At 44.9% G+C, this 12,187-nt stretch overlaps 1 protein-coding gene across 2 annotated transcripts; it reads right to left on the bottom strand.

Moving 5' to 3' along the window:
- Positions 1-1,603: 1,603 nt before the first annotated feature.
- ARHGDIA (Rho GDP dissociation inhibitor alpha) lies at positions 1,604-11,825 on the bottom strand. Of its 2 annotated transcripts, none has more exons than XM_051995353.1 (6): positions 11,719-11,825; positions 4,489-4,706; positions 4,214-4,297; positions 3,800-3,876; positions 3,641-3,704; positions 1,604-3,196 (listed from the first exon to the last, which is right to left on the bottom strand). In XM_051995353.1, the coding sequence occupies exons 2-6, from the start codon at positions 4,676-4,678 to the stop codon at positions 2,997-2,999; spliced, it is 615 nt and encodes a 204-aa protein (XP_051851313.1). In that variant the 5' UTR covers positions 4,679-4,706; positions 11,719-11,825; the 3' UTR covers positions 1,604-2,996. The 2 variants fall into 2 exon arrangements, with proteins under 2 accessions (XP_051851313.1, XP_051851314.1); XM_051995354.1 differs by lacking the exon at positions 11,719-11,825 and adding an exon at positions 11,133-11,206.
- Between the last annotated feature and the right edge of the window lie 362 nt (positions 11,826-12,187).

Below are 12,187 nucleotides of genomic sequence, written 5' to 3'. Positions count from 1 at the left end.
GAGTTTAGCTTTTTACTGGCCAAAATGCATTCGTTATACCTGTCTCAGGAGAATCCCTCTTCCTTCAAAGTACAACCCAAGTACTATTTTGCTCCATGAACCCTTCCTTGATATTTCCAGTCAACTACCTATTTGATTATTTTGCATTTGTTCTTTAAATCTTGCATATAATTATGTGCTTGTGTTTATTTGAACAAAAGTACCAAGATTTTTTAAACATATAATTCTGTCCCAGTATCTGCATTTAAAGCAGATAAAGGTGTTGGGCCCAAGTTCTCTGACCTGCAATTCATATTTCTACACCTCACTTCTGTGTGCACTCTCTATATATTATCTGCCTTTAATTGAAATGGGAAGTGAAACACACAGGGCACAGGAATTACTAATTATGTCAGTCTTAAAAAGCAATATAAGATGTTAAAACTAGAGTCTTAGTGATCCTCTAATTCAATTCCTTCATATAGTAATTACTTACATGTCTTCCCATAATGACCATCACCTTGTTTCACTTGATCCCCATTACGATCAGCAGTTTTTGTACACATTAGCTTTCTACCAATATCATGAAGCTGACTGAAGGATGGGCACTGTGCCAACCCCAGACAGTTTCAGTTTCCTTGAGGCCCAGGCTAAGATGTGGTCTTTGTCACATGCTGAAAGGAGATTTCTAATTCCCCCAACCTAGAGACCCACTTTTCCTTTTTAGCTCACAGCTGTTCAATGAGATAAAGAGTGGAGCATGGAGCAGCTATATTCCTGTACTTTCTGTGCAACAAAAGAAAGCTGATAACCTTGATTGACAACAAGCAGCAGTTGAAGGAGACTCCTCTATCTCCCACCAGATTGTTCTGGGACAGCTGGGTAGCCAACCAGACTGTGACTTGGAGCATGGTGGTAGGGCCTGGAAAGGTCAGAGTTGGATTGAGCTACATGCCCCGCTTTATGGGCCTGGCTCAGGAAGGACTCCAAAATAATTCGGGTTGAGATTTATTGCTCCAAGACACGAATAGAATAGCAAAAGGGAAAATAATTAGTGTGGGATACCCAGGAAGGCCTGTTAAAGGCTGAAACTCTGAGAAAGATGTACTTGAATCAGACAACTGAGCACTTAAGACTATTACCTATTCAATATAAGACAATGACTCTATTAGGATATGTTTGGATAAACTGCCCTTCTCACCATTAGTGCTGGCTCAATGTTTGGAGTTAAGATAATCATAGGCAAGGATAAGAGGGTGAGGTGACAGAGGCCAGAGTCACTTGTCTGCAGGAGGAGAAAGGTGAGATTCTGGATTCCAGAATCAAGAAAAGATCTTTGGCAAAACTCCTGGCAGTTTGCCTGCTTCTTTAACTTCTCCCCCTAAAGACCAAGGACTTTTACTTATCTTGCTCTGGCTGATCCTGAGCCTCCAGGGGGCTGGTCTGGACTTTACAAAGGCCCAGGCTCTTATTTTCTGATGTCTCTCTTAGTCTTAGAGCCACTCCAGCTTGTTGATGTGGAAGTGGAATTGTCTTTTCCCTATACTGAGGAAACTTGTGTCACTGACTGAAACCCTAACTCCATCAGACCCCATCCCACTGACACAGGAAAGAGCAAGCACAGTTGTCTACATTGAGAGTTTATTTCCCCAATCTGAAAAGGAGAAGTAGCCAGGTGATTCCAAACCTGTTATCAAGGGCCTCCAGAGTTTGTGACACCAAACCAAGAGACTGGTGACAGCAAAGTGGGGAGAGGGAGAGCAAAGGAGGGAGACATAGGAGACATAACTCCCAATCTGTGTCCACTTGGTCCCATGTCTGTCTTGGCTAGGCCTCATGGGGTAAGGGTGGGCCCTGCCTGGGGATGGTGGCCCTGGATCCCAAGGGAGAGAGGGGGGGCCAGCTGAACAGGACCCCAGGTCGGCACAAATCAAGGCAATACATAATTGACAGGCCAGGCACAAGATTCCAAGGCAGGGGCTGAGAGCTCCAAACAAGGACAAGTAAGGCTCAACCATTGGCTTTGTCCTTCGGGAGTCTTTGTTCAAATAGGCCTAGAAACTCCCCAGATAGGAGAGCTGCCCTGACCACAGGGAAGTAACCGGGATGAGGAAGCCAGAGCCTCCCCAAGGAGTGAAGAAACCCCAGCTTTCTGGGGTGTGAGGGTGGGACACAAAAAACAGGTTAGAGATTTGGCAGTTTGGCTCTCACCAGCTGGGAGCAATTCCTGGAGCCCTGGTCTGGGAGAGGGAGTTGGGCTGAGACCCTGGGCAAGCTAGGGAGAAGAGGCAGCAGCACAGACAGACAATGCAAGTCGCTGTAATTAGCGAAGGTGGAGGGAAAATAGGATTAGGAAACCACATGCTCATGCAGACACGGGGGAGCCAGAGGTTAGTGATTGAGGGAGCAGTTCTCCCCACATAGCACACGTTCCACATGTTAAGGCATCATGGTTACACGATTACAGACAGCAATGAATGAACTGACAGGCCCTAGATGGCCATACGGGGGGGCAGTAGAATGGCCAGAGGTCTCTTCACTACCCTGATTCTGTGGTGTACCACCTCCCCTCCCCCTCCAAGGAGAAACAAGACATGATTGGTGGGGCTGCAGCAACTGAGAGAAGAGAATTTAAATTCCTGTTGAAACCCAGAACAGACCCCCTTCCCTTTGGCCCAAGGGAAGAACTGAGGACTCAACGGAAGTTTAGGCCTTGACTGAAGCCCCTACCTCCAAGCAAAATACTGGGCTGAAGCAGCAACAGGAATAACAATGATAACCACCTAGGAGGCTGAAAAGGGGCCCAAGAAGACAAAAATGGGATCCCCCATCCAGAGGAGAAAGATTAGGGGGTGAGAAAATAGTCAGGTGGGGGTGGGGACTCCCCTGTCAGCACTTTGGTATGGGATTAGGGGTTGAGAAGGAAAGTAGGATGAGGGTAGGGGTAAGGATAGGGTTGTCCTGTGGCCACTGTCTGGGGATGCTTCCCTCCCTCTCTCCCTTCTAGGGCCAGAGGTTCAGTCCTTCCACTCCTTTTTGATGGTGAGGTTCCACTCCCAGGAGAGGTGATCCGTCTTGTCATCATCTGTAAATCGAGACTTGATGTTGTAGCTACCACGAGCTAGCATGCCCTTGGGAGCCTCCTCCACAGGGGTCAGGAACTCATATTCTTCTGCTCGAGGCCCATAACTGCCCACCATGTAGTCAGTTTTGTCAACTGTAGAAAGACATGAGGTCACACAAAGAAAGTCAGTGAGACAACTACTATAAATCCTACTTCTGATTTTCTTCTTCTCTATGCCCAATCAGAAATCTCTGAATACACTACAAAACAGGGTTTGACACACGTGGTATGATTTTTAGTTACAAAGGAGCTGATTTTGTGAAGCACAAGTATGCGGGAAAAGAATATGGGTTTAAATTTCTACATTCTGGAAACTAGATCTCCTAGGGAATGTTTTCCCCAAAGATCCTTTATCATATTTATCTGCAGGCTTTTATGGGGAAAAATAAATACTGGTACTAGTCCTGATATCCCTATCCCTTCTTGAAGGAGGACAGAATTTTGAAACAATCCTTGGAAGGCCTGTTGTCCCCTGCTTCAGGCTATCTATAGTGTTGAGTTCTTTGGGCCTAAGGCATATCCCATTCCCACACTCACTTTTGACGCCTTTTCTGTAAGTATGCTGGATGTACTTCATGCCTGATACGATCTCCCTGTTCACCTGCAGGGAAACAAAGCCACAGACGTTGCTCTGGGCCTTTAATGGAGCTAGCAAGATTCCTCATCTGAAAGCCTTCCCCAGCCATCTTTCCTTACCTGGAAGGAAATTTTTATCCGGTACTCCACACCCTCCTTCAGCACGAATGACTGCTTCTTGAAGCTCTCTAGGTCACCTGTTCAGGGGGAGCAACTGCCATGAATGTGAATTCACTTCCTTCATTCCTCTCCTCCTGCATTCTGTTGCCAACACTCATCATTTCAGCACTGTTCTACAAATCCCCCTAATACTCAGCTCACTTCATTCACAATTCTAGAGTCTAACTAGAGTTGGCTGTATTTTCAGCTAGTTACCATCAGAGGGCGCCAGGACAAAAGCCAAGGGAAAGTGAAAATCTGTGCTGTGAATAACTGATGACAAGGAATTGGGGGGTGGGGGGAGGGGAAGAGGGGAAATGGACACAGACTCTCTTTACCTCCTCACAGTCCTCAGGTCCCTCCACTTGTACTCACCAGTCAGATCTAGCTCCAAGGGACCAGGTGCAGTGCTGCATACTAGGGTCAGGCGGGTCACAATAACATTTGGAGTGTTGGGATCTGAAGGCATGAAGAGAAAAGTGGATGGGTTAGAATGTCATCCCTGGGGAAGCTCTCCTAGAGAACCCCCCTCACACAGAGGACACTGGACAGTCTGCACTGTACCTGTCAGGATATGCCCAACAACTCATACACTGCCCTAGACAAGCACTCCCTGAACCCTTCCTGGAAGCCCATAAAATGGCTCCTACCAGCGGAAACAGTTACACTGCCCAACAGGGCCTCTTTATACTTCCGAAGGCTCTCATCATCTTTGTCCAGCTCCTGGATCTCCTGAATGCTCTTCTGTGCTGGGGGCTTATAGTTGACAGAATGTTCATCCTCCTCATTCTCAGCTGCAATCTGGGCCAGCTGCTCTGCTGTAGGTTCTTGCTCTGCCATGTTTACTGCCTAATTGGGCTTTGAAAACCTGTAGAAGAAGAGAGAGATTCAGTAACATAGCTTCAAAATAAGGCTGGGGAGAAAGAAAATGTAGGGAGAAAAGTAGATAAGAGAGCTGGGAAGGTAGGGAGAGGGAAGAAGGAAGATAAAGGGAAGAAGGAGAAAGTTCCCCCCACCCTCCCTTCTACACCCACTAATCCCAAAGCCAACACATGGCAATCTGCATAGCAAAGTTATAGAACCACCCAATGCAGCCTCCAATTGTGGCCTTGTGAGGACTGACGGGGAAGATTTGATTTCTGTTATTCTGAGAACCAAGTCCTTCCTTAAAGCAGGGGAATAAATAACACTATTGCAGAGAATGCTCTCTGCCCTGGACAACAATCACTGACAAGTACCATAAGCCCAGGTACATGAGAAAGTCTGGGCTGCTTTGAAAACAACAGGCACTTAAACATGGTTATTACAGGAACTTCTAAGAAGTCCCTGGAAACTACCCAACTCCTCACTCCCCTTGATTCTATATAACATTCCATCATAAACTGTTGTAACACAGGGCTATATGAAAGCCTGTTTCATTGCCTACAGTGAATAGTACAGAAAGGAACTTTTCCTAACTGATACTCATGTTCTTGCTCAAAGGACCTCAAGTTTAATGACATATCCACCATGGCAACCTCTTCTATTAAACATACAACCAAGGTCACCTCAGGTCTCATTTCCAGAAAAAGAGTTGCCAAACACAGGTTCCCAAGCCTGAACCTTAGTCTTTCAAAGATAATGCAGGAGAGATTGATTTTCCTCTTAGCCAAGTCTCTATGCTCAAAAATCTGTCCAGAAGGCCTAGCCCTGTCCCGCTTTGTCCGGATGCATCTTGGCTCACACATGTTAAATACAAGTCTTCAGGAGCTCCAGCCTGTCCAGGAAGACAGATGAAGAGGAAGACATCAAAGAACCCTTACTTCCATCTCTCCTCAAAGATATTCTCCAACACTACCCTCTGCACTGCATTACTCCATAAAGACTTCCCACAGATCTATTACTTCTGAAGGCACTGTTCGAAGACGGCCAATCCCTCAAGATCAACAATGACCAAGGCTGCCAAGAGGTCAAGAAGAATAAGAATTGAGAAAAAGTCTATTAGTTTTTGGAATTAAGAGATCAGAGGCAACTCTGGAGAGAATAGTTTCAGTTGAATAAGGTCAAAGGCCAGACTGAAGAGAATTAAGAAAGGTGAGGAAACCTATTATAAGCTTTCTCAATGTGTTTAGTCAGAAAAGGAAGAACTGCAGGACAATAGATAATAGGGATAGACATTTCAAGTGAATATTTGAAGAGGGAAAAGAAATGGACATGTTTATAGTTAGTAGGAAAGCAGTAAGCAGGGAAAGACTGAAGATAAGTGAAAGAAATGGGAACAATAAAAGGGACAATTCCCCATTAAGACAGGATGCTTTTAATTGTGCTTTTAGAGGGATCAGCTGTGGTAAGGAGAAGGGTAATCTCTTCATTTGAGACCGTGGTAAAGGAGAAGACAGCAGCAGAAGGATCTGAGTGATGTGAAGAGATTAAGGGGAGTTCTTGTTGAATGGACTCAAAATTATTTCAGGCAAAAATGGAGCTAAATTCTCAGCTAAAAGGCCTTGAGGAAGAGCAGTCATGAGAGGTTTGAAAAGATTAGAAAAGTAAGTACAGTGAGTAGGCTAGTAAGTAATTTTGAGGTCTGAGTGGAAATTAAAGAAATAGTATGCAGTAAGATCAGCAACCTTTTACACTATCTGACACTAGTGCTGGTCCCAGAGGAGTCCAGTAATAAAGTATTGGTCTCTAGATTCTGGACAGCCAATCATTTTCAGGTCTAATCCTTACATTAAAATCTTCCCTCTGCTGAACAAGTAGGGCCCCAGGTGTGGCTAGACCCCTAAAGTTATCTCAAGTTTATTTGGAAAGGTGATGAAAACTGGAAGAGACTTGAATCTACTTCTCCTTCACTGAATTACTTGTACTCAAGAAACTATTCAACCTGTTTTATTTTTCTCTTGTTGCAAACTCTCTTTGAAATCTGGCTTCTGACTTCTTAATAAACTGAAAATGTTCCCTTCACTTTAAAGTTGCCCATTATAAAATCCAAGGACTTTTCTCTCAGTATTTCTTGCCCTCTGTTCCTCTATAATATCTCACTTGGTGATCTCAAACTCCACGGGTTCAATTATCCATCATGCAGATGATTCTCATATCCATATATTTAACTCTAGTCTCTCTTGATCTTGATATTATCAATTGCTTCAACTCCTCAAACTATATTTCCCTTAAACAATCTCAAATTCAAAACAGAATTTATTTTCTTCCCAAGCCCATTAGCATCAAACCATTCCCCTTTAAGTGTCAGGGAATTGGCATCTTCTCAATCACTGAGAAGCAAAACAAAGGCGTCATCTTTGCCTCCTCTCTCTCACAGTCAACTCTGTGCTAAGTCTGTACCTTGAGGATATATATGTCTCTTCTGACCCAGCCACCACACTGATTTTCATAGCTTCATACCCTGACTACTGCCATTAATTCCTACTTGTCTTGGTCTCCACATCTTCTTTCCCCATTCCAGTTCCTCTATCCCTAAAATGCTATAGTGCTCTTCTAAAAGAGCAGTTCTGACCATGTCTACCCCATCCATTCTATTCAATAAATTCTACCAACTCCTATTACCTTCAGGATCATATATGATTTGGCGTTCCATGCTGGACCTTTCCTTCCTTTTCAGTCTTTTTCTATCTTACACTCCCAATCCACCCCACCCACAGCACTCTACAATCCAGTGTCACTGGCCTTATGGCTGTTTCTCCCCAGTGACCCTGGTCTCTTGACTCCATGCCTTCTCACCTCCGCTTCCTGGGCTTTTGTTCAAGACTCAGCTCAAATCTCACCTTCTCAGAGTGAAGAGAAAGCAGAGTCAAGGAAACAATGTATATATACATATATATAATGATTACAAGGTTACAAAATTACAAAGAACATGCATAACCTCAAAGATATGACCTCAACCCTTCTCCTGTATAGAGAGAGGTTGGAGGTCCATATATGTGGTACATTGTATATATTTTCATACTTTTTGGATGTATTTGTTATTTTCTCTCTCTCTCCCTTTTTTTTTAATCTTTAAAAGTTATATTGGATTACTCTGTGGGAGGGGGAGAAATAGTGGGTAAAATTGGTGAAGACATCACTAAATAATTTTGAAAAATCTCACCATGAGCCAAGAAATATTCCTGGGTCCCCTCCACTGATGTTGCCTTGCCGGTGAGATGACCTTCCAGTTATATTGTACCTATCTTATAGATACAATTTTTATATATTGTATTACTTGTTATTATACTTTTGTAATTTGTATTACAAGTTTTGAACTCCCTGTTTTGCCTTTCTTTGTACCCTCAATGTTTAGCACATTTAATGATACTTGGTAAATGCTTAATAAATAGCTGGTTTGATTCCCCATTTACCTGATGGCTCCTTCTGTTTCCTTTGCTGGCTCAACAGCTACATCTTACTTCCCAATTGTGCATTTATCAGCTCCCCCATCCTCCCTCCTCCCCCCAACCCCTCAAGCCCCCCCCCCCCCCCCCCACCCTGCCCAGGTTTGTCTTCCTTTCCATCAGAAATTCTTAACCTTTTTTGAATCAATGTTGCCTTGGGCCATAGGGTGAAACCTAATAACTCCTCAGAATATTAATATACAGAATTACAAAAGAAATTACAATGAATTACAATGAAATATAGGGATCAAAGTTTTGTTGTTGTTTTTTTTAAATAAATGCACAGATCCCTTAAGAACTTTGCCTTTTCTTCTCAGATCTCTCTATATTTAGCCCTATTCAAACTCCAGAGCTCCAGACCAACACTATATATTCTAACTGGGTGTCCTACAAGGATCTTAAAACTCAACATGACTAAAACAGAACATATCGTTCCTCTAAATCCATTCCTCTTTTTAATTTTCCTATTGAGAAGGCTACCTTTCAGTCACCTAAGGTCACACTCTAAGAATCATCCTAAATTCTTCCCTTACCTCCTATATTCCCAAATCTAAACAAGTAGCAAGCCTTGATGATTCTATGACATCTCTCACATTAGGTTAGACTTCTAAAAGCTTTCTGTTTACCCTTCATAGGCTTTTCATATCCTAGCTCTAATATATTCTTTCAGCTTTGTAAGACATTTTACCCTTTCTCAAACCCTGAGATCCAACTAACTGTCTTTTCTCTCTTTTCCTTATATGTGATATTTCCATCTCCCATATGCAAGCATACTTTGTTTGCACTTCCTGTTTCCTATCCATGGAATGCAATCCCTTTTCACCTCCAATTCAAAAATCCTCTCTATTTCTCTGAGACATATCTCAAGTACCACCTTTTTCATGGAAGCTTTTCTGTGTCCCTCAACTACCAATATCTTTTTTGGGATCCATTAGACCATAACTTCCTAGTGAGAACACATTGTTTCATTTATTTTATTTGCATCCCACAATATCTGGAACATAATAAGCGATCACAAAATGCTTGCAAATTATCTGAATAGCCTCTTAATTGGTCTTCTTGCCTCCAGTCTTCTCTGTAGAATCAGGAGGTCAAAAACCTGAGTGGATATTCTTAAAGTAGAACCTACTTCTGTCACTCCTCTATTCAAGGTCCAAAGGCTCCCTAATTCCACTAGGATAAAACTGAAAATTCCTTGGTATGGAGATGTAAAGCCCCTTACAATCTGGCTTCAATACTTCTTTCTAGACTTATCACTTATTCCTTTCAAACCAGTCAAGCTGGCCTACTTGTTATTCCCTCTACACACAACTTTCCAATTCTTGCCTCAATGCATTGGCACAAACTGTGCCTCCAGATTAGTGCATCCTCTTTTAAAGACCATGTCTCCTTTTCAAATCCTTTTCATGAGGCCTTTCAGACCACCCTTACCTAATTCAGTATAGACTTTTATGTGCATGATTGATTTCCCTGATTGAACTTTTAACTCCTCCTGAAAGGCAGAAGTTTCCCCTTTTTTGGCCATTGTAACATCAGTATCAAGCAGTATATGAGGCCCATGGCAATTGTTTAATAAATGTGTATTGATTTAAAATTTTTCCTTGTTCTTCCATCCCAATCCTTCAATAGCATCACCACAAAAACCATTTAGAATCCATTCATATTGCATTTGGGTTTGCAGAAATCACTTAAGTTATATGAGATGTGAAATCTTATCTGAAGTCTTAGTGAAATCAGGAGCCCAAACATGGTGAGATCCTAGGTTATCATTAATGATCTTCACCCTGAATCTGAGATCAATCTGGGAAGAAATTAAGGTTCCCAGAATAACCTTAGGGCTCAGGGCCCAGACAAAGTCACTTCAAGGACCCATCACTCTATTTCCCTCAATACCCATAAAGTGAGCAATCACAAAAAATATGGCTTAGATATGGGAAAAGGATGAATTTTAAGAATTCCCAACATCTCTCTGGACATAAATTTGGAAGCAAAGATCAAATAAATCAAGCAGCCCAGAAATAAGATAATATTAAAAATCTAACTTAGCATATTTCTAAAGAAACACTGGGCATAATCACAGACAGCAATTATTTAGGGTCATAAAGTATTAACATAGAAAAGGACCAAAGAAATAATCTAATCCAAAGGTCCTTAACCTGGAATCTTTTGGGGGGAAGTCCATGAATTCGGAAGGGGGGGAAAAATCACATCTTTAATTTATTTCTTTACTTGGCAGCATCCTTCCATGAATATTGGCACAAACCACTCTTCTGGTATGGGGTGCATAGGTTTCACCAAATTGCCAAAAAGGTTCATGAAACAAACAAATCTAAAAGGTTAAGAAAGCCCGGATTTGGTCCAACTACCTCTTTTTAAAAATGAGGAAGACTGAAGGCCAAGATTCTTGTCAATTAATAAACATTTATGGGCTCAATATATAGTAGAAGTCAGTCACTGTGCTAAGTGCAGGGGATACAAAGAAAGGGGAAAAAGCAGTCCCCACCCTCACAGAGCAAGGGAAGTATTTCAGCCTAAGGAGACTCGATATCTAATTTTTTTCCCTCCCATTACAACATACTGTGCAGCCATTCTCACTAGGATGCCGTTAGTGTGTGGGTGGTTCTGAGAAAAGGGGAAATTTTTTTTTAAAGACTAAATTCGAGGTTCAGAAAGGAAAGACAGACTGAATTCTAAACACAGTCCAAAGGGCCATGTCTCCGTAGCCTCAAGGGTCACTTCCTCTTTGGCTTACCCCCGGGCTTCTTGAACTCCCTCCATTCCAAGGACTGTCAATCTCGGCACGTCGCCTCGCCCCACTTGCTTTCTGCCAGGAGCCGGGGCTTGCTCCTCCGTGCCTGGACCTCCCTGTCCCTGCCTCTGGTTCTGGCTGCCCCCTCTCCTCTCCTCTCCACGTGGGTGCGGCTCACCTTGGACGCCATCTGTGCCTCTGGCCAGCTCCTGGCTCTCTCTGCCTGCCTGGGCTTCATCTCTGCCTCTTCCCTCTAAGGGGCTCTGCCGGAAGGGATGTGCTGAGGAAGGGGCGGGGATGGGTGGGCAGCTTCCCCCTCCCGTAGTCCACCACCTAGCGAGGGAGCCAGCAGGAAGCCCCGAGCAGCTGTCACCTCCCCCGTTCCCCGGAGGCTGCGCTGCCCCTCCTGCGGCCTCCGCCCGGGCCGATACCCTTCGTCCCAGCGTGGAGAGCGCGCCTACTCCTTTGCCGCCGCCGCCGCCGCCTCCTCCCAGCAGGTCTAGGGAAAGAGTTCCCCGGGGCCCTTACATCCAGCCTCCGGGCCCAGGGTCGAGATGTCGCGCCCAGCCCGAGGGCTGCAGGAACAAAGACAGCAGCAGTGGCTGCAGGGGCCGCGGCGGCGGCGACTCCACCCTGACGTCCCTCCCATCCAGCCGGTGGCGGCGGCTCTCCCTTTCTTGTCCCGCCCTCCCGGGGAGGTTCGAAAGAACGGCGGTGGCTCCGGGATGGAGGGTGGAATGCCCGGAGCCCGGTCACTCACTCACCGATGTGTTAGATGCGTCCGCCACCTCTCGCGCTTCCTCCCGCACTAACGACGAACCGAGTCGGCCGGCTCCACCCCGCCCGCGCGCCCCCTCCAGTCGCTTCCGGGGTCACGCGACTTCCGCTTGCCAGACTGCGCTGTAGCAGGCGGGTGGCCTGGGCCTGCGCAAGCGTCTGGACTACTTCTCCCTTCCCCAAGTGGGTAAAGACGCGAGCTGATAAAAGAGGCCTTCTTCAGCCTCCATCCATCCACATATCCATGTGGGGTGGGGGAAAGGAGGGTTTTGAGGCGGGCAATGACCATAGAGAAGGATCCTGGAGGAAAGACGGTAGTTAGCGTCCGGCCATCTTGTTGAAGGCGGCAGCGGCAGCAGAGACTTCTGAGGCCTACTCGGCTGGTCCCAATATTGGGGGGATAATAGTGCATGGCAGGTAGGGTTCCCAGGTGCCGGGCCTGAAACCCACTATTCC

The sequence above is a fragment of the Antechinus flavipes genome, chromosome 4 (assembly GCF_016432865.1).
Source record: "Antechinus flavipes isolate AdamAnt ecotype Samford, QLD, Australia chromosome 4, AdamAnt_v2, whole genome shotgun sequence".
Lineage (NCBI taxonomy): Eukaryota > Metazoa > Chordata > Mammalia > Dasyuromorphia > Dasyuridae > Antechinus > Antechinus flavipes.
Note: the sequence above shows the minus strand (reverse complement) of the source record. Positions and strands in the feature narration are given on the sequence as shown.